Here is a 27,601-nt window from a genome sequence, read left to right on the forward strand (position 1 = left end):
ACTTGGAAGGATCACTTGATCTATACAGATATTTGCAAAATAATGTCAAATAACGCTTACTAAACGCTAATATTCAATTAAGAATTGGTGGACCCCACAACATTCTATTAGTGAAAAATGAATAATTAAGAGTTGACATTTCACATAAATCACTTTTGCGGATGAGACTAAACTCTTAATTCAAGTGAATTTCGGTGAAACAAAAAAGTAGAAATAGATGGCCTGACAAGCCAGCAAAGATAGGGACCCCTCCACTCGCCATATTCCAATTTCTGAATCCGATGCCATGTGCCTACAAATATCCCAATTATTTAAGTCAAAGTCATTCATTCACCCAACGCCATTAATTTTTCACAAGATAAAGATAGAGAGAAAATGCGCGTGAGCAACAATCTCGTGGGAATTCTGAATTTCGTGACGCTGGTGCTATCGATTCCGATAATCGCCAGCGGCATATGGCTGTCCAAGCAGGCAGGCACAGAGTGCGAGCGCTTCCTCGACACGCCGGTGATTGTCCTTGGGGTGTTCGTGCTGCTCGTCTCGATCGCAGGCCTGGTCGGCTCGTGCTGGCGCGTGACGTGGCTGATGTGGGTGTACCTGCTGGTCATGTTCCTCCTCATCCTGCTCATCTTCTGCTTCACCATCTTCGCCTTCGTCGTCACCAACAAGGGCGCCGGTCAGGCGCTCTCCGGTAAAGGATACAAAGAGTATAGGCTTGGCGATTACTCGAATTGGCTGCGGAAGAGGGTGACTGGTAATTGGGGTAAGATTAGGAGCTGTTTGATGGATAGTAAGGTTTGCCACACGCTGCTTGTAGATGCCACTACTCCAGCCACGGACTTCTACGAGGAGCGTATCTCTTCGATTCAGGTATTCTTGATTTCGGCATTCCATCAAACACTTGAAATGCATCAATTTGATTTGATTTTTTTTTTTTTAATATTTTGCCTGCGTTATGAATTTCTACTAGTATTATACTACTTGTGCTTTACCAAATCTTATTTCTGATTTTTGTCTCGGGTAAATGCGGAATTATGAAATCTTATTTATGAATTTCTACTAGTATTACACTCATATTCTGTTACGAAATCAAAAATATATAAACGTAGAGCTCACATTCCACTAACTCATTTTCCCATTTTTCTTCACTAAGTCAAACAATTTCTTAAAACTGTGTCGAGTCAAAATGAGACTATAAATAGCGGACGGAGGGAGTATTTGTTTAAAACTTTCCATATTTAGAATTTGTCTAATTTTGGTGGACACCCAAAATGGTAAAATCAGTGTATTTTTTTATGGATGGAGGTAATAGACAACATTTGGAATGACACGAGTTTTAGTGCAAAATTGGAAAACTAAGAGACGGATAGAAAGAAAAAAGTGAGTGGATGATTGTTAGTAAAGAATAGTACTCACCTCATTAGAGAGAAAAAAGTTTCTTTAAATAGAATTGACAAATGTGGTCTATTTTTAAGAGACACGAGGTGTACTAATTTTGAGTCTTACTATTAGAGATAAGCTTTTTTTTTTTTATTTTAATGTGTTCGATAAAAACACTGTCATCTTTAGTAATGCAGGGTCATATTCTAATGCTTATAGCACCCTAATCCAAAATTAAGACCAAATCTCCACCCTTGGATTTTAAAATGAGTGGATGAGATTAAAGCTCACAAATCTCAGTAAATAGTAGACAAAATATCAACAAAAGGTTAATGTCATCATTATGTTATCATATGATAATTTTCGTGAGTGTTTTTTTATATCAACATTGTGTATTACAAATATCAACAATATGACATTAGAATATCAACACAAGGACAAGAAAATATCAACACATTTTTATTGAGATTGGACATGCATAATATTGAGATTTTTCCTACAATATATTGAGATTTTTTGTTGCATTTGTTGATAAAACCTGCTTATCAACATGTACGAAAATTGAAATATAATTTATCAAATTTCATCACCCGAACATCGTCGGAACATATGCAATTGAGATCTCGTTGGAATCCTTATTAAATTATCTTTAATTTGATATATTTTTTGCGAAAAAAATAATTTAAATTGAGAGAGTTACGTAAATTTAAAGATTTGAGATGATTTTGAGGAAAGAGAAAGTAGTTGGTTATAATTACTACATATAGGATTTGACATTAATACCCTTTTAATTTAATTAATAATTATTTAAATTTAAAATATATTACATTTGGCATTATATCATCCACTAGATCTTCTAATCTAATGGTTAAAAATTGATCTCAATTTTGGATTGATAATTAGTTAGCAATTGATCACATCCCTCGAAGTGCATATCCTGTCAATGGTGTAAAATGGACAAAGATATAGTAGTGATTTGTTGATTCTGTCTATGTACTTAGTGTACCTTTCCATTATGGTTTGGGTGATTGAGAGCATCTCCAATGGTAAAGGTAAATGGGGAGGTAGAGTTATATAACTACTATATTTACCTTTTTTTCATGAAAAATAATTTTCCAACGGGAGAGGTATTTGAGAAGTATTATACCTTTCCCATTCAGAAGAGTATCTTTACCTCCCCATCAACGAAGAGGTAAAATCTTATAACTACCATATTTGCCTTCTTTTCATGAAAAATCATTTACACTTTATGTTTTTTAATGCATTTTGTACTATTATTCTATTTTTCAAAAATTATTTACCTTTCTATATACCTTTTTCCTTTGAAATGTGTTACTTTTTGGAAGTGTATATTTTCACTTTTTGAGAAGATAAATTAATGATATACCTCTTTTATTTAACTTTTCCTTGTTGGAGAAGCTCTGACAGATGATGCTCCTTTGATTTCAGTCAGGTTGCTGCAAGCCATCAAACGACTGCAACTTCCAATATGTGAGCCCAACAAACTGGACTCCGAGTGCAACACCGACATCCCAGAATCCAGACTGCGCAAAATGGAGCAACGATGTGAACAAACTGTGCTATGACTGTGACTCGTGCAAGGCCGGGCTGCTGGATAACATAAAGAGTGACTGGAAGAGGGTGGCTGAGATCAACATCGTGTTCCTGGTGTTCCTCGTGATCGTCTACACGGTGGGATGTTGTGCCTTCAGGAACAACAGGGATGGCCATTCTTGGAAATGATACCCTTGATTAGTAGAAAGAAGGGTGCAACTTCTTGCTTCTTGTTGATTTTCTTAGGTGTGTACAGTGCTTTTTTCTTTCTTTGGGTTTATAATACACCCATTTTTAGACCATTTTATGTTGCTCTTTACATATTGCTTTCTGAGTTCAATGTGCACATTTCATTCTATATAACTCTAGTTTTATGCATATATATGTGCAACTTATTCATATACTTCAAATAGCGTCTCAAATTCTTCCAATTCATCAAGTTTTTATTAATCTCTAATTGAATACTCTCTCCGTCCCACGGGAATATGCATTCTTTCCTTTTTAGTCTGTCCCACCAGAATATACACTTCCTAATTTTAGATCTCTTTACTCTTTAATAGAGTGAGACTTATTCTCCACTAGCAATATTTAAATTGCTTTTTCTTTTTGCATATCTCTTACTTTATCAACTTTGCATTAAAATTTATGCATAACCAACTGTGCATATTCTTATGGGACGGATGAAGTATTATTTAGGTAAATTATGATATTGCTAAAATTATCTTCTAATTGAAATGTCAAAATCATAATCAAAAATAAAAACATAATCGAAATCAATTGATGCATGCACAAATTTTTTCAATCATATTATCTTGTAGTTGCTCGTGAATTCTTTCTTTACGATGAAATGCTCGCCAATTTGGAAATTCTCAGAATTGAGGCGGTGCACCTTGAGATGAATTTTCCTTGGCGGATGTCGATCTAGATGTGGCTTTATCATTGACTTAATTAGTTTTGTTTTCTAATTCATCTTCGATTATCATGATCTATAGGATAATTTGTGTATACAAGACGAAAAAGATGAATGATTCGTACTGCACACGCAGCAGATCTTTCACAAACGTCCAATGTACACTGAAGCACGACAAATGTCATTTGGCACCGCCTCTTACGTTACAAACGATGCTTTCTTAGGCGAGCACTAATAAATTTAGCTAACATAAGTCACTTTGGATAGATGCCATCGACAAATACTAACCCATATCGAGTCGTTAATTGACTATAAATTCTATAGTAAATGCTCAGTCAATGCCTACTCTGTTGAAGACTGAAGATTGGTTCATGACATTAATATCATCATTTTATCTAGCTACAAAAAAGAATGCACGCCAGATCCCTTTGTTGAGAATAATTGTCGAATCTAGGCATAATCACTATATCACAAGACAAATTTTCCATTTTCAATGGATACAGATGATATGTGCCTACGAAACCGAAGTTGAAACACAATTGCTATCCATCATGGATGGGGTTTGTAACGGAAGATTTGCAAAAAATAATACTCCCTTCGTCTCGCAATAAAAGTCTATTTTGACACGTCCCACAATAAGAGTCACATTTCACTTTTACCATAAATGATAATTAGGTCTCACAGTCTACAAACTTACTTCACTCACATTTTATTATAAAATCAATATAAAAAAATAAACATAAACAAACAGATATAAAAAATTGAAATTATATAAACAAAAAGAGTTACTAACACATTCCTAAAATTGTTATAGTTTAGCTACTCATAAACAAATAGCAAAAAATATAAATTAAGATACAAAACATAAAGAAAAACAAACAAAACTCAAGGATAAATTGTTGTGAAATCTTTAGAATTGTCGTTCAAATTTCCAAGAATGATGGATGATGGATGGAGGAATTTTATATGTAGAGTAAGTGATGGAGGAATTAGGGATGAAGAAAAAAAGATCCAAGAATGATGGATGATGGATGGAGGAATTTTATATGTAGAGTAAGTGATGGAGGAATTAGGGATGAAGAAAAAAAGAGGAGCCTGGGAGGCTCTCCAAGATTTGGGGGCAGTGAATGATGAATATTATGAGTTAGGTTATGAGGTATTTATAGGTTTGAAAAGGGTTTATAGAAGGTTAATTTCGTGGCCTATATAAGAATGGAAAGATTTGGCTTCACAAGGTAATATTTTATTCCATTCCTTCAATTTCCGCCTAAATTACCTTAGCTTTGAATGCACTGCGCGATAGTCGTAGAACGACCATAACTTTCTCCACACAACTCTGATTGAGATGTTCAAAGTACCAACACGAAGCTCTTTTGAAGACGAAGAATCTCCGGCAAAATAGGATTGAACTAAGGCTGCTGTGGGTGAACGGTCCAACGAGCTGCTGGAACTTCTCTGACCTCTAGGGACACGTTTCGGGGATCGCTGGAATGCGTTTCTTCTCCAGCTTCCAGATTCGACCTTTTAGGCTATATTTTGCACATTTCTCGTTAAACACGTCAAATTATCAAAATGTATAAATTATGCAAATAATAGACGTGTAGTGCAACTTTAACACTCAAAACGAACCAAATAATGACTTAAAAATAGTCCAAAATCCAAGCGTATTACAAAGTATGAAAAAATGAAGTAGAGGTGTGACCGTGTGAGTAATTCATATAAATGTATTACTCCTTCCTTCCTAAGATAAGCGAGGTGCTTCTTTTTTTTACTCCCTCCGTCCCACAAAAGATGTCACACTTGTGGGACGACACGAGATTTTAGGAGGTTTTGTTTTGTGTGTTAAATGGAGAGAGAAAATATAATTTTTATATTCATGTGAGAGAGAACTTTTTTCAAAAAAGAAAATGTCACATCTTTTGTGGGGCAAACTAAAAAGGAAGTGTGACATCTTTTGTGAGACGGAGGGAGTACTTGTTTTGAAAAATGATACTCCCTTCGTCCAAAGGAAGACAACCACTTCTTTGGGCGACACGAGATTTTATACAGTTTTATTTTTGTTTGTTAGGCGGAGAAAATAAAGTAAGAGTCTAAGAGAGACGGAATAAAGAGAGATAAAAGAGTTTCCATTTTTAGTAATGAGTCACTTGGATGAGACAAACTATAAAAGAAAGTGGTTCATCTTCGATGGGATGAAGGGAATATAAAATAGTTGAAGTGAAGAAAAAGTAAAGTGAGAGAGAGAATAATGGCTTTAGTCTATATTATTCTCTCTCTTACTTTACTCTCTTTACATTTTAACTGTTTTGTTACTCCATCCGTCTCTAAAAAGTATGAACTATTTTCTTTTTAGTCTGTCCCTATGAACTTTCTAATTTTGAAAACTCTTTTCTATCTAATGAGGTGAGACTCATTCTCCACTAACAACAATTTATTTACCTTTTCTTTTTATCTCTCTTTTATTTTACCAAGTATGCTGCTGAATATTAGTGGACCATTGAGTTTTGGACTCACATATTAATTAATTGGGCTTGCCCTAATCTGATTAATATTTGAGCCCATGTTTCAGGTGCAGGCCCAATGAGTTATTTGGCCCGTTACTTGTCTGCTTACTCCGATGACCGCAACGTAGGCAGCTCCACGCGGATAGTGAGTCTTAGCCGTTGGATCTGGAGTGTGTTTGTTAAGTGAGAGTCTGACCTCTCATCTCTCTCATTCTGTTATTCCGTTCTAAGACTTCTCTCTCTCTCTCTCTTCGAGCGTGCTCTGCCTTCTCTCTAGGGTTATGGCGACTCTAGTCGGAGTTCTCCTTCAAGCTTGTGTTTCCACCGATGATTCTCAGTTTCTAAGAGTTCTGCCGGTTTAGTTTGAGTGTTAGGCAACTTCTTCGGTTTCCTTCTCAAACCCTAGGGTTCGGTCTTCTTTCTTGTGACCGATCTCCTGAGCTTGGAGGTGGTGTAGTGAGAGATCTTGGTCGTGACTGTGTTCAGAGAGACTTGTGGTGGTCCGCGTGTTGAGGAGGCCTGCTGTGGTGGTAACCGGTGAAACCTAGGGTTTCTGGGGTCCTTGTTCAGTATTACTCCCTTGCGATGGTTGGTTGAAGCTTTGGGGAGGTTCTTGGCCCGGTGTAGTCGCCTGTTGCGAACTGAGCCATTTCTCTTGTGCTTGTAACCTAGTCTTGCACTATTTCTTTGTGTGTTTAGATCATGCGGGATCATCTCTTGTGTTACTAACGATTCTACTTAAGTGTGCAGGATTATTGAAGAAGATGGAGACTCAAGTTTTGTGTTATACTTGAACTTTGTCTAGGGTTCTTCAATTGTAACTCCTTGTACTAGTGTAGAGTGTAATCTTAGTATCACCCTTGTATTGGCTTGTGTCTCTGAGATTAGCCATCTCGGACCCAATCAATAAAAGAGGTCCCGGTAATTAGCGAATCCCGAGTGATCTGATCCCTACAGTGGTATCAGAGCCATGGGGGGATCACTTGGGCGCGTCGGGTCGCAAAGCCATTGAAGGGGTTCTTCCTGAAAATATGTCTGCTGAGAAAAAGGCTGAAATGAATGAATTAACTAGGTCTTCAATTATCCTCAACCTTTCTGACTCTGTTATTAGAAAGGTTAGGGCTATTGAATCTGCCAGTGAGATGTGGGCTAAGCTGGATACTCTCTATACTGAGACTTCTATGTCCTCCAGGATATATCTTCTGGAAAAGCTTTTTAAATTTAAATTGAATCATTCAAAGGACATAGATGATAATATTGATACTTTTCAAAAATTGGTCTAGGACATTAAAAGGTCAGGAGATAAAACCATTGATGAGTATACCCGCATAGCCCTCATGAATGTTATCCCTGATACTTATGGTGATGTTAAGGCAGCTATAAAGTATGGAAGGGATAGTGCCCCTCTAGACATAATAATCAGTTCTTTAAAGTCAAAAGAATTGGAGCTTAAAGAAATCTTTAACCCTAAATCTTCTCAAACTAAGGCTTTGTATGTGAGAGGGAGATCTAAATCTAGAGGGGATGACAGTAATTCCTCTGGGAATGGTAAGAAGTCAAACAGAGGCAGGTCTAGGTCTAAAAGTAAAGACCCTAAGTTTAAAAGAAAATGTTTTAATTATGGTGAAGTGGGTCATTACAAGGCAGAATGTACTAGACCCAAGAAAGGTAAGAATCCAAATGGTAATAACCAGATGGAGTCTGTTGCAAATCTGGCCAGGGATGATGGTGCGGATGGTGTTTGTTTTATGAACCATGATGTTTTTTCTGTAAACTCTGCCTCTGAGTGTTTTTTTTACCAAAAATGACAGGCTAATTGATTCTGGATGCACTTTTCACATATGTCCTTTCAAAGATGCTTTTACTTCTCTCAAACCTGTGTAAAATGCTTTTGTGTCTATGGCTAATGACAAGAAGTGTAAAATTCTTGGTATTGGTACTGTGCTTTTAAAGTTTGAGAATGGATACTTGCTGCCTTTGAAAAATGTGAGATATGTGCTTGATCTGAATTACAATCTGTTGTCTTGCTCTTGTCTTGAATCTGAGGGTTTTGAGGGTAAGTGGGGGCAGGGTATTATGACGATCTGTAAGGGTGTGCTATGCCTGTTTAAAGCTGTGAAAAAGTGTAATCTGTATGTGTGTACTGCTAAGCCTCTAACTAGTTATGATCATAGTGTAAATCTGGTTAAAATGGATAAGGCTTTACTTTGGCATAATAGACTTGGGCACATGAGTCAGAAGGGGTTAAAACTTTTGAAAAATTCTGATATTTTGAGTGAGTTGGATTTCAAAAATAAGCTCCCCTTTTGTGAAACTTGTGTGATGGGAAAACAGCATATGGTGTCTTTTCCCACCCCTGTGACTGAAAATGTTAGTCAAGCTGTCTTAGAGTATTTGCATATAAATGTTTGGGCCCTGCCTCTGTAACTACCCACTCTGGATCTGTGTATTTCCTATCCATTGTGGATGATTTTTCAAGGAAAGTTTGGTGTTTTCTTTTAAAACATAAGTCTGATGTTTTTCAAACCTTTTCAAATTGAAGAGTTTTAATTGAAAATCAAACTGGAAAGTGTATCAAGACCATTAGGACAGATAATGACCTTGAGTTTTGCAATGCTCAAATGGATTCTTTGTGTCAAAAATCTGGGATTAGGAGACATAAAACTACTCCTTACACCCCTCAGCAAAATGGAGTTGCTGAGAGGATGAATAGGACTTTACTTGAAAAGGTCAGGTGTCTCTTGTCCAAAAGTGGTTTGTCAAAAAAGTTTTGGGGTGGTGCCCTTTACACTGCTTGTTATTTGATAAATAGATCCCCTTCTGTTCCTCTTAAGGGCAGATGCCCTGAGCATGTTTTCACTGGTAGAAAACCTAATCTGTCACACCTAAGGGTGTTTGGGTGTAGTGCTTTTATTCATTCAAAAACTGATAAGTTAGACCCAAGGTCAAGGAAGGGTGTTTTTGTTGGCTATCCTGATAGTGTTAAGGGTTATAGGGTGTGGGTTAGGGATGAACCTCGTTTCAATGTTGTGGTCAGTAGGGATGTCATCTTCAATGAAGAAGACTTCCCTTGTGTTGTTCCCAGGTCCCCTGCTTCTCCATCCTCAGATGGTGAACCTCTTAGTGAGGTGGAGGAGAGGTCCTCTAAGTGAGGTGGAGTCCCAGGGCAGTGATGCTTCCACTGAGGTGGAGCAGGTGTGGAACTCTTCCCCTATCAACCCAGATCCTATACCCCCTGAGCCTCTGAAAATCCAAGACCCCGACCATGAAAATGTTTTTGATGGTGAGCCACAACCCAATAATAATCCAGATTTACACAATTATCAGTTAACTAGAGATATAGTAAGAAGGGTTGGTAAACCCCCTGATAGATTTGGTTCTTTTGTGAATTTAGTTGCCCTAGCTTTTAATGTGTTTGAATCTGATGGAAATGAGCCTCAATCCTTTAAGCAGGCTCAAAGGCCCAAGTTTTGGGATTTGTAGTTTAAAGCTATGCAAGAAGAAATCCACTCTCTGTTTGTCAATAATACTTGGATCCTTGTGCCTCTGCCCCCTGGTGCCTCTGTAGTTGATTGCAGGTGGCTGTTTAAATTGAAAGATGAGATTGAGGGGTTGAGGTACAAGGCTAGGTTGGTTGCCAAAGGTTTTACTCGGCAAGAGGGGATAGATTATACATAAATTTTTGCTCATGTGGTTAAGTTTACTACTGTAAGAGTGATGCTTGCCTTATGTACTCATTTTAATTGAGAATTAAAGAAAATGGATGTCAAAACTGCTTTTCTTCATGGTGATTTGGATAAACCCATTTACATGAAACAATCAGAGGGTTTTGTGGATCCTAATTTTTCCAATCATGTGTGTTTGCTTAAGAAGGCTCTGTATGGTCTTAAACAATCTCCTAGGCAGTGGAATATCAAGTTCAATGCATGCATGCAGAAATTAGGCTTTGTTAGGAGTACCTTTGATGCCTGTTTGTATGTGAAAAATCTTTATAAAGTGCATGTGTTCTTGCTGCTGTATGTGGATGATATGCTTATTATGGGTCCTTGCATTAAGTCTATTAAACATGTGCAAAGTGCTTTGTGTGAAAATTTTGACATGAAAGATCTTGGTGATGCTAAAAAGATTTTGAGGATCAATATCCTTAGGGATAGAAAGTCATCTTCTCTGGTCGTTCATCAGGAACCTTATGTGCAAAAAATTCTTGAAAAGTTTAATATGCTTGGTGCTAAAATTGCTTCTGTTCCTTTACCTGCTCATTTTATGCTGAGTAAGGACCTTTGTCCTACAACTGAATCTGAGGTTAAAGCTATGCAAAAGGTCCCTTATTCTAATGCTATTGGCTCTGTGATGTATCTTATGGTTAGTACTAGGCCTGATATTGCCTATTCTGTTTCTTGCTTGAGTAGATACATGTCTAACCCTGGGCCAGTGCATTGGGAGGCTCTTTAATGGTTGCTTAGATATCTGAAAAATACTTCTAAGTATGGTTTATGTTTTTCTAAGCATGGTCAAGGTGTTGAGTTGTGTGGTTTTGTTGATTCTAACTATGCAAATGATAAGGATAAGAGGAAGTCCACAACTTCCTATGTGTTTCAGATTTGCAGGTCTTGTGTTAGTTGGAAATCACAACTCCAACACATTGTAGCTCTGTCTACAACAGAATAAGAGTACATAGCCATAACAGAGGCTATGAAGGAGGCAATCTGGTTAAAGGGAGTTCTCTCTGGACTCAATTTTATTAAATCTGCTCCTGTGTTATATTCTGATAGTCAGTCTGCCATTCAACTTTGTAAAAACCCTGTTTTTCATGATAGAACTAAGCATATAGATGTTAGGTTCCATTTCATTAGGGATGTTGTGGAAAAATGTGAAGTTCTTTTACAAAAAGTGCATACTGATCATAACCCAGCTTATATGGGTACCAAATGTCTTTCTGTGGATAAGCTGTTGTCATGCATCAAAAAATTGCACTTTGATTTTGGTTGAGCATGTGCATTGCATGTCCCGGGGAAAGACCCTGCTGACTCTTGAAGTCACAAGGCAGCTCAAGTCCTACAAGACTAATTGGCTAGCCATCTGGAGTCTTGTTAGGCAACCTGGCTGATCTCTTGACTAATGAGCCTCAAAACTCTTTGGTGTCTTGAGGTAGCCTTGTAGGTTGTGATGAAGCAACAGCTGACTAAGGCTCTCCCCATGTTCTCCCAATAGGTCCAAGGTGGAGAATGTTGAATATTAGTGGACCATTGATTTTTGGACTCACATATTAATTAATTGGGCTTGCCCTAATCTGATTAATATTTGAGCCCATGTTTCAGGTGCAAGCCCAATGAGTTATTTGGCCCGTTACTTGTCTGCTTACTCCGATGACCGCAACGTAGGCAGCTCCACGCGGATAGTGAGTCTTAGCCGTTGGATCTGGAGTGTGTTTGTTAAGTGAGAGTCTGACCTCTCATCTCTCTCATTCTGTTATTCCGTTCTAAGACTTCTCTCTCTCTCTCTCTCTCTCTCTTCGAGCGTGCTCTGCCTTCTCTCTAGGGTTATGGCGACTCTAGTCGGAGTTCTCCTTCAAGCTTGTGTTTCCACCGATGATTCTCAGTTTCTAAGAGTTCTGCCGGTTTAGTTTGAGTGTTAGGCAACTTCTTCGGTTTCCTTCTCAAACCCTAGGGTTCGGTCTTCTTTATTGTGACCGATCTCCTGAGCTTGGAGGTGGTGTAGTGAGAGATCTTGGTCGTGACTGTGTTCAGAGAGACTTGTGGTGGTCCGCGTGTTGAGGAGGCCTGCTGTGGTGGTAACCGGTGAAACCTAGGGTTTCTGGGGTCCTTGTTCAGTATTACTCCCTTGCGATGGTTGGTTGAAGCTTTGGGGAGGTTCTTGGCCTGGTGTAGTCGCCTGTTGCGACCTGAGCCATTTCTCTTGTGCTTGTAACCTAGTCTTGCACTATTTCTTTGTGTGTTTAGATCATGCGGGATCATCTCTTGTGTTACTAACGATTCTACTTAAGTGTGCAGGATTATTGAAGAAGATGGAGACTCTCAAGTTCTGTTTGATACTTGAACTTAGTCTAGGGTTCTTCAATTGTAACTCCTTGTACTAGTGTAGAGTGTAATCTTAGTATCACCCTTGTATTGGCTTGTGTCTCTGAGATTAGCCATCTCGGACCCAATCAATAAAAGAGGTCCCGGTAATTAGCGAATCCCGAGTGATCTTATCCTTACATATGCATTAATACACGTGACGAACCAAAAGTTCAAACTTTTCAGAATGGAGGGAGTATTATTTTTTCAAAAAGAGTGCAAAAATACAAGTGTTTCTCTTATTTTTGGAGGATGGGAGTGTTTTTTTTTGCTAAAACGGAAAATGACTCATTTTTAGTTGGGACGTTCTAAAAGGGAAAGTGACTCGCTTATAGTGGAACTGAAGAAGTATAAAACCAAGGATAATTATGTGACGATTCAATGATACTCTCTCCATCCCGGAATAGGATTCCTATTTAATTATGATACGAGTTTTAAGAAATGCGGAGAAAAGTGAATTGAATAACATAGTGGGACATGGGTCCCCACTTATATATATTAGTTTTAAAATAAAATGTGAGTGAAATAAATTGGTGAAATATGAGACCTATTTACCATTTATGGTAAAAGTGAAATAAGACTCTTATTGTGGGACAGACCAAAATGGCAAAACAAGATTCTTATTGTAAGACAAAGGGATTATTGTTTTTGTGTGATGAAAATATTATTTTTTTTAGAAAAAAAATTATGCTCTGCGCCATGAAAAATGATATTGTGATTCTTAAAAATGATATATTCGCGATCGCACACGAATAGGCTTTGGTTTCTTTTGGTTTCATAAATTCTTTCATTCTCATTTATCATCACAACTACATTATCATTTCTTAAAATATATTTCCCCTATTATGTTAATTGAGTCATTTTTCTATTTTAGAAGTTTCAAGATAATTGATTCAATTTTATTTTTGAAAAAAGATAATCCCGCTTTATACTTTATTCACTTTTCATCCCTCATTCTTTATTTTTTTTTACTTTATTCACTATCCACTTAACACATTATTCTTAATCTCAATGAAAAGAAGTGCTTCTAACAAAGAACGGAGAGAGTATCTGTTAAGTTTCTTGTGATAGAATTATATTTTCAACGGAGGGGAATGAGGGAGGCACAACGGCCGGCAACGCTATTTGCAACTCTGATTTCAGTGTGGGCGGTCTTTTGGGCCAGTTTGTTTTAAATTATTACAGTTGGGCCTCACCTGCTTGGGCCAAATATTAATGAGGTATAGAAATAATTTTGTGCTTTTTATTTGTTTTGAGCTCCCTTTTATATTTTAAGTGTAGGGGCCCTTTTGGTTGAACAGGACTTGAATTTAATTCAAATGTACACGGCATGAATTAATTGTTGGATTAGAGATTATTTGTTTTCAAGTAACTGAATATTCGGATTTAATTAAGAACTTCATGTTATGACCCTAGAATGTAATCCCATCCAAGTGAAATCTTAGAATAGGATGCATATCGCCAATAGAATCATTATATATCATTTTTTATAAACTCTTTTTTTTGGGTCTATATGTCAATGTAAATATCTCGTAAATTCTACTCCTGCCATTCCTGCCATTCCACTGTAGTAGAGGTGTTTCGTTTAGAGCACTCGATTTTAAAAATATATAATAAATAGTTAAAGTCGAGAGAGAGCAGTAAGAGAAATCATAATGTAGATAAAATTGAGAGAGAGTAAAATAAGAAAAATAATAATGTAGATAAGAGTCTTCTCTATATTATTATCTCTCTTACTTTACACTCTTTTCACTTTAAGTACTCTCTCCGTCTCAAGGAAGATGACCCCTTCTTTAGGCGGCACGAGACTTTATGTACTTTTATTTTGTGGACTAGGTAGAGAGAATAAAGTAGTAAGAGATAGTGAATAAAGTAGAGATCAAAAAGGTTTCCATTTCTAGTAATGTGTCATCTTGTGTGGGACAAATTAACAAGAAAAATGGGTCAAAATGAAACGCGACCACTGGGATGGAGGGAGTATTATCTTTTGTGATAAATGGATGTTTGTTTGATGATTTGTTTCCCTTTTATGCCCTCTTTTTTTTATCTCTCATCCCTAGTCATTGTGTTTCGGATATTGCTATCGTTAGAGAGTGAAATCATAACAAAAGAAAAACATAAAAAGAAATGAAAATAACATTTTACAACAGTGTCATCAATTCTAATTTAACTGCTCTATTAAATGAGATAATCAAACTAAGAAATGGTAATGTTGTCAAAACATTTTAACATAAAATGAGATTTTTTTTCCAAAAATTAATACAGTTGGAGAAAAATAAAAAGAAAAGAAGTGATTGGAGTGTCTCACAACAGAAAAAAACTTGTCAAAAATAAAAATAAAATAATATTATGAGATGGATAAAAAAAATCTATACTTATAAGAGAAATGAAATACTGTAGTCATTTATATGCAGTTGGTTATATAGATAGAAATGAATATAACAAATAATATATATATAGTGATGAAATGTGTGACATGATTCGGTCCCACTTTATTATTACCTTTCTTTTATGACAATGAAGTAGCTGTCCACCTTTTACCGTGTACACATTCAGCCATAGAAACACCATCACCAAACCCCAAAAGGCCAAAATATCATCATATATAATTCTAATATCGCAATACTATAGAAAAAAATAGCCTTGGAAAATTATTATAATGTTCGACTTTTTGAAATTTTGAACCATCTCTTGTTTTCTTCATCGTTTTTATATTGATTTCGTTATAACAAAAATATCTATGTGGTCAAACATCCTACAGTACTAATGGTCTTTTCTATTCTTTCTGGGAAAATTGATTCAATGAATCTGTGGTTCAAATTTATTGTTTATTATTCAAACAGATAGATCTTTCACACACACACACACACACATTTTTCTGTGGTTCAAATTTTTGAACCATCACACACACACAAACTCTACTTAATTTTTAACACCGCACATACATACATATAAACCGAGTGAATGGAAATGCAATGCAAAAACAAGACATGAACAATAAAAAGGCTCAAGAAAAGAATCATATACATACTAGGGTTTTCTACTTAATTTGTTACTACTACTTTCATTCTGCAAAGCAAAACACCATACATTCTCTCACTGCTTTTTTTTTACATGAAATAATAGGCGTATGCTTACGTATCCACATATTTTTGCATGCATCTATTGGTTTAATTTACATTTTCACCCCTCAATCCTATATTCTAATCCCTCCATTTCCTCATAATTAAGTCATTTTTTCATTTTAAAAAGTTCCATTTTCATGTAGTAATAATAATTAACACCCTTTCTCCCTCTCTTACTTTATTCTCTCTACTTTATTCACTTTCAACTCTATCATCTCTAATTTTCTCTATCTTGTTTATCTATCAACCTAACACACTAAACAACCCTTTCTTTAACTCTATGCTGAAAAGTTCCACCTCAATTATATAAAAGAACGGAGAGAGTACAAGCAAACAAGTATTGGACGGTGAAATTCAACTTCATGCCAAAAAAAGGAGTTATCGTAATGTAACAACTCATTATTCAAAGACAATTCCATTCCTCTACATATGCTATGATTCTCCAGAGCTTTCAATCAGCCCCAGAATAGTACTTTCAAACAAGCAACACTTTTCCTGTGCTAGTATACACTATACATTACAAGGCGTGATTTTCCAGATCAAAACTCATCTGTCTTCATCAGACTATATTTTGTCACTTTTAAATACGAAATGACTCGAGGTTGCACGCACGATATGCTGCAAAATGCGGTCACAAGAATCCATGGGAGTAATACAAGGACCGAGAGTGCGCCAATGAGGGCAACGGGGCAGCTGAAGAGTTTGAATGCGGCACGCTTGAGCCTTCTGTTGTACAATTCCGTTTACCTATATTTCCATCGATTCCCTTGGAAGGTGGAACCACGGTGGCAACCATTGGAGATCCATTGAAGGAATGATGATTCACCCTCATCTGGCTGGGGAAAGGGTTCACATGCCTCGACTCAGTAGGAAACAACGTTGGCTCCATGTTTAACGGCCAATGTGCTGCTTCGACCCCTTCGCTTTCAGGTGAGTCATCGTCATCTATGATGATTATTTCCTTGCGTCTGCCAACACAAGAATCTGCCTTCTGTGTACTGACTTTCTCAATATCACATGTTTCTGGTCTGACCAAACTGAACCCACGGCCATATTCATGGGTGTTTATGGTCGGATGCATGGCTGTTGACGGATGACAAGACGACCTATAGTTAGTAGGAATCTTGAAAGGATCAGATGATTTGAAATCAAAGTGGTTTGCAGGAACGTCGCCTTGTATGTTGTCAAACATGGGAGAAGGGCCTGGTAAAAACATGTGGTGAAAGGAGTTGGGCTGATTCTGTCTAATTCTGGCATTTTCAACGCATAACCTCACACCGGGAGGCTCTATCGTCATACTCGAATGGCTAGGCAGATTATCATCTTTATTCACCACCGTTAAGTTTTTCCCCATTAGTCTCAGGACAGGATTTGATGTAGAGGGACTCGGAAACTCACAATCTCGGAACATTGTCTCGGGATGATGAGTGTAACCTATGGGTGAATTTGCCACATCTTTCCCCATTACAGGTAGAGGCGGCTCCTTCTCAGAGAGTGTTTCAGCTCTTACATCGATGCAGTGGATTTCATTCTTGGCATCATATTTAATCTCCTTTTCCTGGGCAAGAACTGAGAGAGGAGTCATAGTCCGCCGCCTTACAGTTTGCAACTCTTGATGATCCATAGAACCACCATGCAGCGAGGCGTCCTTCCTAGAGCAACAGCATGGCTGGATATTCTGGACTACACTGTTCACTTCAGGTAACATCAAGTTGGCCTTCGTCTTGACAAAGTTAAGCTCTTTTTCTCCATTGTCAATCTGCTCGAGTGGAGAACCTTCTACTACAGGATTGTTCCTCTCTTCTGTGACCTGGGATTGTGCAGATAAGTTAGTGGTGGATAACGAACTAGATCTTCCAGTAATGGAATTTGACACTGTTGACATTGCAGAAATGGGAGAATCCGATGAATCCATATCAACAACTTTGTGCCCATCATCAGAAGATTGTATCCTGCAAGTGGTCAGCGACGAATGTCCCAATAGTTCTTCTGAGCCCATACGCCCAGGACTTGGCAAAAAGGAGCCCGGTGGTCCCGGTATGGGAATTGGATCTACATCAACAAAGTAGTTTCCTTGTGCTTCATCACCATCCATTTCCGTTAGCTCGCGACTATCAGGAGTAACCAAGTTCTTGCCAACATTGTCTGCACAAAACATCTCTTGGTCTGCAAGGAATACTAGCTCACTTGGGCAATGCCCATCATATGCTTTCCTATAATATTGTGCAACGGATTCAACATTTGAACCAGATAGTCCAGGGAAAGGCGAATCCAAAGATTTGCTAAAGGAAACAAAAGCTTCTCTTTCAGTTTCAGCTGGCTCACAAACAGTATCATCTATCATTTCAGCCTCTTCTTCTAAAACACTGGATGTATCAAATGGAACACTGACACTGATAAAAGAATCAATTTTTTTCCCAACATCATGACTATCAAACTCGTGTGATGTCTTAGAGCCCTTGGACGTCATGTCTCTTTCACCTGTGTTCAAAAATCTCCCTATTCTCTTCCGAAGTTTTAAAACCCTAGTTCTATTCATTGATGGATCGCCACAGTTCTTCTCCATTAGAGTTGCAGTCTCACCCACCAGATTATTTTCTGCATGAAATATAGGCTGTGAGACTACTGCCTCATCACCTGTTCGAGAATTGCAATGCAGCCTAGGTTTCTTGAAAAATGAAAGATCTCCCCCCAAATTCTTCTTCAGTTCTGCACCAGATGCATTCCGCCCAGACATCAGCTTTGTCTTCAAGGAAGAAAATTTCTTACCTCCAGATGACATTGCACGGCCCAACGACATTTTTCTTGGATGTGTAGCTGTCTTGCTTTCAGAAGAAAGAGTACGATACTGGGAGCCGCTTGGGCCAAGAAAAGAGCTGTCCTTTTTCACAGTTGGACTGCTGCTTATCCCAGTTCTCTTAATACTGCGAGAAGGGGTGTGATTTTGTCCACGATTTGGAGGATCCACAAGGTGATCATGAACTGATGTGCTGACTCTTCTCGACTGCTTAACATTGAATTTGGAGGACATCAAATGATTTTTCTTTTCAGTTATTTGTTCAGATCTGGCTGAGGGAATTCCAGGTCCCTTTCTTAAACAAAGTAGTTCTGTCCATCCTTCAACAGATCTGCAAAGGTTTTCCTTTCTTTTGAGGACTTGAGGAGGTAACACATGATTTTCATCGGATGAAATTGAGGATATAGGGGCACTATTTCCTCTATCACCAAGCGACGAAACACTTTTTTTATCTGGACACTGATTTTCAAGTTCAAGATTGATCTTGATCTTCTTTTTTAGACCAGTACGCTTGGAGCCTACCCACTGTTTAATCATTCCAAAATCATCGGACTTCATATGTTTAGATGCTATGGGGGACTTTGTAGGATCATCCTCCTTCTGACCTTCAGAGGAATATACCTTCGGATGATCATCACTAACCTATGAACAACATGAGGCAATTTTCAAGCGAGAGATAACAAAAATATCAAACATTTGATACATACAGTTACATGAAAGTCTTAAGTACTTTGACTCCACAAAACTATGATCTACTTACAATTATATAGATGGATAGGTACTGATATTAAGTGACAGATATCCATATTAGATTATAACAAAATTTAGAAATATCTTGTGTAAAGGTGTAGCTATTTGGCCAGCTTTTGGTGGAATATATATGGCAGAAATCAAATAAAGACATGACACAATACCTCAGTCCTGGGATAGCAAGTTTTCGGACCATGTGGAGGGCAGTCGCAAAGTTGATCAGGAATGGGAGAGCAGCTTCCTTGGCCATCAACAGAATTCTTCTGAACGTCAAGTCTCTGGACAGTATGCTTCTTTCTCTTCTTCTTTTTCTTCTTCTTACTCAGAAGCAATTGGTTTCCTTTATCTCTTTTGGCCAACTTGCATCCTCCAGAATCATTAACATTTGTCTTTGAAGGTGGGTTGTTGAGCTTTGATAGAATTCGAAGTTTAGTACCACTTGAGTCAATATACACAGCACCTTCCTGGTTGAGGTGTTCAACTTCAAGTGGCAAATATGTTTTCTTGTTCTCCTCCTCCTCACCGGGCACCTCCAGATCCTGAGGTTGAAGAAGGCCCTTATTTGAAGCCCAGTTTGTTCCATTTCTTTTATCAAGATCCTCCAGTGTACAGCATAGCGCTGTTTCATATATGTCCACCATCATTCTTGTTTTCCTTGGTTTTATTCTATGCTTGATCACTTTAGAATTTGTCTTCCATTTGATCGTGGACTCACCAGAAAGGCATTGATCTATGTGGGCATTCAAAGTGGTGTTAGAAGACGACGAAAATGTCTTGCACACGGGGCACACTTTTGAAGCCATTGTTTCTGAAACCACGGCAGAATCTTCGATTAATCTCGGTTCAGAAATATTGTTTAACTTGACAACCAATCTGCACTTTTTAACTGGGCTTTGAATGGAACTTTCAGCCTTCTTGGACTCTCGAACTGCAAACCCGGGCTTCTCACTCCGCAGATATCTAGCTTCTGGTCCCGAGCAATTATTTCTGATTGGGGGAACATAATTTACATCAGAGCATGATTGGCTAGTTGTGGTTGATGGGAATTCTTTATCCTCTTCACATTCACTGGAGTCGATGTTCTCAATGTTCAGAGCTGGCCTTTTGCGAAAACCATGGTCACACGACGGAGGATATTTCACATCAGAATACCTTAAACTATCAACTGCATGTTGTTGGTCTATAGTTGGGTTTGTCACAGAACCGAGAGAATGGAAAGGAGGCAACACATCCTTGACTCCATGCTTCAAACAAAGCTGCAAATTCTTCTGAGAGAATGGCCAGTTATTCTTGATATCTTTGCCCCTTGTATTGAATACATAATCCCTGCAGCAAATAATGCAAGTCGTCAACACTTAAACCACAGTTTAGCAGCAATTTCCATCAGAGAAGAGATTGTCAAAAACCCCAATCTTGAATACAAAGGCCTATACTTTGCAAACAGAAACACCACTAGAAAAAAATAAGATGAACACAAAATAGTTCATCTTATCAAATTGCTAGCCAAGGATATATGAATATCCCAAGCAGGTTTTTGTTATCCCAAATCACCGCAGCATAAAATGACCAAAAAATATAGTTTTGCCCGAATAGAGGTGTTCAAAATTGACTAACAACAAGGGAACAAAAGGCTTTACATAGACAGAGAAGGCCCTCAAAGCCAATACCTGCCAACACAACAACATAATCAACACAAAATTAGAAAATTCACTAGAAAGACAATCTACATGTTTCTGTGAAGCCCACAAATGGATCAATCACAACCAGATCATTAGATACTGGTTGGATCTGACCAATCAAAAAAACCTCAAGAAATAGCATGACCGTGAGAGAGGAAAAATTTTAAAACAGAGATTAATCAAGTTTTTACCTTATGGAGAAGTTGGGAGGTGGGTTGTTGTAATCAAGGCCTGGCTTGAACAGATCTACCCCTAGCTGGTGCTGATTATCATCAGATGCCCTCTCATCACTGCCACAGAGATCTGAAGGAGGGATTTCAGTGGATAACATCTGCTGCTAATCGTATCCTTCTTGTGCTGTTTACCCAAACAGTCACAAGAACTTCTTCTTCTTCCTCTCTCTAAATACCCCACCACAGCAGAATTAAACAAACCCCACTTCACCAAAAGTGTAAAGATCTCACCTTTTTCCACTCAATCCATCAGCCCTGCAAGGAATACATACACAAAAGTTTGAAGAAATATTTTCAGAGGGGAACAATAGATTCTTGTGATGTCATTTTATGTAGTGGGGATGAGAAATTGGAGAGTCATATATGCCTCAGTTGAAGTTGGAGCTTGATTGAGCAAGAAAAAAGGCCCAGTTTTGGGGGAATAAGTAAAGATAAGACCCTAATCAATCGTCATTTTATGTGGGTAAACCAAGACAAAGTAGACAAATTTGGTCAAGCTTTTGTCGATGGAAGACAAGTTCAAAGATTTTCTATGGCGGATGAAATTAATTTGATAGAGAACAGCAGTAGCAAAACAAGCATTAACAGAAGAAGATGGACCAGATTTACTAGTTTGCTTCCACAAAAGGGAAGACAATATTTCTAAACAGAAACACCCAAAATCAACTTCAACTATAGATCATAAAATCACAGAAATAGTGAAAATAGTTTATCACAAAAATGGAAAAGAGGAGAGGAAAAAAAAACTAAGATGAGGCCGAGAAAGAAAATCAGGAAACCCTGAGCAAGAAAAGAAAATTGAGCAGGAAATTCGACGAAATTTAGTACACACCTTTATTAGTTTTGAAACTCTTTGAGAGGGCAGGAAAAATGGATGTGGAAATGAGGTAATCGGATGCATTTAAACACTGAAAGAGATGGTAATAGAAAAGAGTAGAGAGAGAAAGAGAAGTGTGTTGTTGTGATATTGAAGAGAAAAGAAGAGACGAGAAAAGTGGGAGCAGCTCCACCCACTCACACATCAAAAGGGGCATCAGGTTCTTCTCTTCTCCTTAGCCTCTGTGAATATGCGTGAGAGAAAAGGTGAAATATTGAAGAGAGAGAGAAACGATCAGTCATAGTCTAAACAAAGCTGTCCTCTTTCGTCTATACCTACCCTACACGCAGGGTTTTTCTCCATTTCCTATTAAAATCATCCACGGTGGCTTTAGGCTAGACCAGCAGAGTCTTTACCACCGTCACATCAGATTTAAGGCAGTCATAGGGCAATAAAAATAATTCAAAAAATACTACATTTACAGAATTAAAATTACGATTAAATTATGAAATTAAATTTACGACACATATACGGGAAAATTAATTCATTTCATTAAAAAAAAGTACAAAGGTTAAAAAAAAAATACATGATTCTTTTTAAAAAAAAGGGCTTCCACACACGAGCCGCCACTCTCTACTCCTCGTCGCCGTCGCCGCCGCCACCCGGGGTATCTGAGCCCACGTCGGAACCCCCCACCAGTGCCCTCGAGGCATTCAAATCCACACGCATGTTCTCGAGCATCGGGTAGAGAAACATCTTCTCCGTGGGGTCAGTTGCGGCCCTCCACTCTTGGAAGACCTTGTACATCCGTTCCTCCGTTTTTTGATGCGAGAATAAGGTGTACTCGCGTGGGGGGTGCCGAGATGACCTCCTGGGGCGATAGGGGGGATCCTCCCCTCGCTGCCCATTGCACCCGCTTTTGTCCAACCGGGCGAGGGCGACGAGCAAAGGATGGAGGGGACGGAAACTCCTCAGCATCCGGGGGGGGGGGGGTCGTGGGATCGGCTGCTGCTGCCACTGTAGTCGCCGGAATAGTTGTCAGCCTCTGCTTCTTCGGCCACCCAGCGCCGCACCCCGCCCGGAACTTCTCAGAGTCCTTCAACAACACAGAGCATTCCCAGAAGTGGAACTCTTTATACTTCCCCGGCAAGGGGAACTGACTCTCCACTATCCTCCGGGCGTCCTCCTCATTCTGCCCACTGGTGAGCTGACGGAGGGCGTTGGCGTACAACCCCGAAAAACAGCCGACCGCGGCCCTGATGCACTCCCACCCCTTCCGGCACTCCTCCTCGCTGAAGTCCTTCCCGTGCGGGCAGTTCCTCCTGTAGGCAGCTCTAATCTTCGCCCACATGTTGACGACTCGCTGGTTGTTCGCAACCAGCGGATCGTCGCACACCGTCAACCACGCCTTGGCCACCCCGGCGTACTCATCCTCCGTCCACTTCCTCCAGACGGGGGTTTCGTCAACAGCGGGCTGCGACGACTCGCCGACCGCCTTGGCCTTCCCCTTCGTCTTCTTCTTCTTCTTCGCCGCGGCCCGCCCCGCTGGAACGGGAGTGTCCGGATCCCCGAGATCGATCCCCATGTCATGCAATGACAAAAGGTCATCGCCAGTGAACTGCGTCTCCACTTGGGTCGACGTGTGAGACGAAGCTGTCAAAAAATTCAGAGATGGACGATAGACCGTGTCCCCCCCGGTGACCCCTGCATCCCGCGATGCATCCCTCCCTGCCAGACAGGCATCATCCCCATCATCTAATGCATCATTTGCTGCTGCATCGGGGGCATACCTCCCCACCCCTGCCCGCCGCTGGCCTGCCCGACGCCCGGCATCCTCCACGGCATCCCCCCGGTTCCCCCCCCCCTGCGCTCCAGCCGTCATCCCCATCAACTGATTCCAAGGGACGTTAAACCCTGGGCCCATCTGGCCCCATCCAGATCCCACGGGTACCGTGGGAGACTGAGATCCACTCGTCGCTGGATTGGACTCGTTGTTGTGATTCATCGCTCGATGATGCTCTTGTACAGAAAGTTAGAGAGAGAGAAAACTCGTTAAAACAAGTGGTGCAAATGAAAATGAAATTAAAATCGCGTTTATATAGGTTTTCAAAAATAAAAAAAAAAACGAAAAAGGGCGCTGGCCGATCGGCACGCCACAATGGCGGCCAGCGCATCGGCCAGCTCCAGCCAATCGGTCAGCCCACGCCGATTTTCTCGCCGATTTCGGGCTGGCCGCTTGCAATGGTTCGGCTAGCCGACCAGCTAGCGACGCGAATCGGCTAGCCGGTTGGCTAGCCGGCACTGTGGATGCTCTAATAATTTAATTTAAAACCATGCCCATTTCTACTCGTTGCTTTAATGTTAATTTCATCTTCCTTAATTTTCGTGAATTTTCGGATTTAGCCTCACCATCATCTTTTTGTAAATTACACCCTCGGTCTTTTACTCACTCTATCCACGAACATGAGTCTCATTTTACTATTTTAGTTCGTCCACAAATAAGATATCCGGTTCATTTTTACCATAAATAGTAAGAGGTTCTTACATTCCACCAACTTATTTCACTCATATTTCATTTAAAATTAATATATATAAGTGAGACATATATTCTACTCACTTTTCTTAACATTTCTTCACTTTTCTTAACATTTCTTAAATTCATGCCGCCAAAGAATGAGACTTCTAATGGCGGACGGAGTGAGTATTAATTATTTATTATTTTTCATTTTCATCCGCACCCACTCATTATCAACTTTCACTTTTTTCATCAAAAATAATAAGTAGGTTTCACATTTCATTTACTCATTTCACTAACATTTTATTATAAAACTAATTCATAAAAATGAGACTTATATTCTACTAATTTTTTCAAATCACTTTCTTTACATTTCTTAAAACTCGTGTTGGAACTAAAATGGACAATTATTGAAGATCGAAGGGAGTACAATTTTACACCAGCCAATACACCGCGTAGGGCTGTCAAAATCGTGTGATTGGGTAGTTATAAGATCAATCCGTTATCGACCCAATCTAATAAGGTCAAACCCAATCCGACCCGAAATCGTCGGATTCTTCTTATTTGTGCAGAATATCGTGTCATCCAAAAAAATTATACTCCCTCCAACCCAACTAAGTTTAGTCGTATTCTTATTTGAGATGTCCCAACTAAGTTGAGTCATTTTCTATTTTGACAAACTACAAAATATTCGATCATTCTTACTTTATACAATCACCTACTTTACTCTCTCTGTATTTTTCCTACTCCCTCCGTTCCACAATAGTGTAGGCGTTTGATTTCGGCACGTGATTTAAGAAAAATTGTACTCGCTCGGTGCCATAAAAATATGTGTACTTTCCATTTTCGTCCGTCCCACAAAAATATGTGCATTCCTTTTTTTTAAGTTATCCCAATTTATTATCCATATACATCAACTTATTTACAACTTATACCACCATTAAATACTACTAATAATGTGGTCCCACTATCCACTTACATTACTTTACCTACTCTCCACCTCCTCTCTTTTACTTCACTAATTTTGTATTAATTCTCGTGTCATATCAATTGCTCTTATTTTTATGGGACGGGGGGAGTATTAAGAGAGTTAAGATAGAGAGATGAAGAGAGAATAATGTAAGAGAAGGTAAAACAAGTAAGAAGAAATGTGTTGACTTTTACTAAAAAGGGAAATGACTTCACGATTATAAAACGTATCAAAATGGCAAAATGACTCAACTACTATGGAATGGGGGGAGTACTTTATTCTTCTCTCCTAGTACTTTTCAACACAGTCTCTTAATCTCCGTGACCAAAATTTTTGATTCAACTTAGTTGAGACGTATGAAGTAATAAATAGGGGAAACAATCAATTGGGCTCGAATTATGATGAAAAAGTGGAACATAAAACATCCAATCTGAGTAACAAGTTATGGTAGTTCAACAGTAGAAAGAAAATGATGTTCAACGACAATGAAAAATAAAAGAAACAACGATCAGCATAAGAAGAATATTCTGCATGAAGACATAAAATATTTGGAACTAGGGGTGAGCATTCGGGTTTCAGTTCCAAATCCAAAAAACCAAATTTCGTTCAAAATCCAAACCGAACCGAACCGTAAAACCAAAAAATCGAAAACCGAACTTCAAAAATCGAACAAAACCGAAAAAATGAAATTTCGAAAAAAAATTCGAAAAACTGAAAAAATAGTATATATTAATATATATATAATTTAATTTATTTTATATATACTAATAGAATATAAATATATATAATATAAAACTAATAGAATATATATAATACATATTATATAAAATATATTAAAAGAATATATATTATATGTATGATATAATATATTAAATTAATAGAATAAATATATAATATTATATTTAAAATATAATTCGGTTTTTCGGTTATTTTTTTCGCCCGAACCGAACTGAACCGAAAAACCGAAAAAACTGAACCGATTTTCAAAATTTCGGTTTGGTTCGGTTTGGATATTCGGTTTTCGATTTTTTTACCTTCTTTACCATGAAGGGCTGAGTCCTTGATGCACTCGGTGAAATTATGCCGAAAATATTTTCATAAATAAAGTCATTCCATCCAACGTTGAGTGAATTTCGAGTTTTACTTTAAAAATGTCGAAAAACACTAAACCATTTCTTACATCCTAAAAGGTGTATGTACATACAAATATCATCATGCATCATATACCACATACAAACAGCCATATTGTGAAACGAGAATGAGGCCACAAACTTGATCGCTGGACCGGCCTGATGGAACTGGCAGCGGAAGCAGTGTTGCATGGATTAACATAATTTAACAATTATTAATCACACCAATAAATTACATAATAATCAGATCTATTTAGCAGATTATTTTTAGACAAAATCTATTCACATAATTCTTACATGTATCATGCTCATAACTTGAATTAATCATGCTTTAAGAATATTGAAACCTAAAACATGCTTTTCTACGGAGCAGAAAAATACCTTATTAATTCTCCAAAGAATTGAAGATGGCTAGCTGCTTCTCCACGTAACGCTTTGAATACTAGACCATAAATCTTCTCTCTGGTTCCCGAACTGCACTTCGATATCAGTGTGGGCTGATCTCACCAGAATACTAGGACTTAAATAAAGAAGACAGAAAAAATCCTTTTGGGAATAGGAGTAGAATTCGAAATCCTCTTCAGCTAGAGGGAGTCGAAATTTTCAAAAATTTTAAATATAAAAATTTTGATAATTTTGTCTCCTTTATTCTCCTATTTATATTAAGTTCCTTTTGGGCCCAGACAGAGATCAATGGAAGGTTCTGGATATGGGCTAATTAAATTGAACCCACAATTTAATATAAGTTATAATTGGAATATTACGATCAGCCACTACAGAAGTAATATTGAACTCTCCCCATCCAAATCCGAAATTATAAGTAATCTGGGTTTCCGTTTAACTTTCATTTCCCGCGCTTAAGATAAAAATATCCATTAATTAATTAATATCTACTATGGACTTAATTAATTAACTTCTTATTAATTCCAAGAGTGGACTTAGCATGAAACGCTCATTTATTATTCATAGAGTAATCAAACTCCAACTAGCTAGGTTCCGAATAATAAAACCTTGTTTCGCGCTCCTCTTGAGGACATTATCAAACGAGACTCAGCTCGCGCACGATTCAATATAATAGCAATCCTAGCACCGCTAGATATTGATCACCACTACCCAATATATCAGGATCATTGGGTTACGAAAAACCCGCACCATTTGAT

General features: G+C 38.3%; 2 protein-coding genes across 3 annotated transcripts; one reads left to right on the top strand and one right to left on the bottom strand.

Moving 5' to 3' along the window:
* Positions 1-320: 320 nt before the first annotated feature.
* Positions 321-3,312, top strand: LOC125190611 (tetraspanin-8-like). The gene is made up of 2 exons (XM_048087951.2): positions 321-870; positions 2,830-3,312. The coding sequence occupies exons 1-2, from the start codon at positions 376-378 to the stop codon at positions 3,121-3,123; spliced, it is 789 nt and encodes a 262-aa protein (XP_047943908.1). The 5' UTR covers positions 321-375; the 3' UTR covers positions 3,124-3,312.
* A 12,616-nt stretch (positions 3,313-15,928) lies between these two features.
* LOC125188251 (uncharacterized) lies at positions 15,929-22,116 on the bottom strand. Of its 2 annotated transcripts, none has more exons than XM_048085019.2 (4): positions 21,842-22,116; positions 20,968-21,264; positions 19,262-20,423; positions 15,929-18,989 (listed from the first exon to the last, which is right to left on the bottom strand). In XM_048085019.2, exons 2-4 carry the CDS (start codon positions 21,105-21,107, stop codon positions 16,182-16,184), a joined length of 4,110 nt encoding a protein of 1,369 aa, XP_047940976.2. In that variant the 5' UTR covers positions 21,108-21,264; positions 21,842-22,116; the 3' UTR covers positions 15,929-16,181. The 2 variants fall into 2 exon arrangements, with proteins under 2 accessions (XP_047940976.2, XP_047940978.2); XM_048085021.2 differs by lacking the exon at positions 21,842-22,116 and adding an exon at positions 20,735-20,764 and having other exon boundaries at positions 20,968-21,090.
* Positions 22,117-27,601: the final 5,485 nt, after the last annotated feature.

This window comes from Salvia hispanica, chromosome 5 (assembly GCF_029641045.1).
Source record: "Salvia hispanica isolate PSC_SH4W2 chromosome 5, Shi_PSC_v1, whole genome shotgun sequence".
Taxonomy (NCBI): Eukaryota; Viridiplantae; Streptophyta; class Magnoliopsida; order Lamiales; family Lamiaceae; genus Salvia; species Salvia hispanica.

Bases quoted from the DNA above. Each gene is read 5' to 3' on its own strand.
- LOC125190611 (XM_048087951.2), top strand. From the start codon at position 376: ATGCGCGTGAGCAACAATCTCGTGGGAATTCTGAATTTCGTGACGCTG. The intron at 871-2,829 runs GTATTCTTGATT...CTTTGATTTCAG, and splicing joins AGCGTATCTCTTCGATTCAG to TCAGGTTGCTGCAAGCCATC.
- LOC125188251 (XM_048085019.2), bottom strand. From the start codon at position 21,107: ATGTTATCCACTGAAATCCCTCCTTCAGATCTCTGTGGCAGTGATGAG. The intron at 20,424-20,967 runs GTAAAAACTTGA...TATTTGCTGCAG, and splicing joins CCTCCCAACTTCTCCATAAG to GGATTATGTATTCAATACAA. The intron at 18,990-19,261 runs GTATTGTGTCAT...TGTTGTTCATAG, and splicing joins CTTGCTATCCCAGGACTGAG to GTTAGTGATGATCATCCGAA.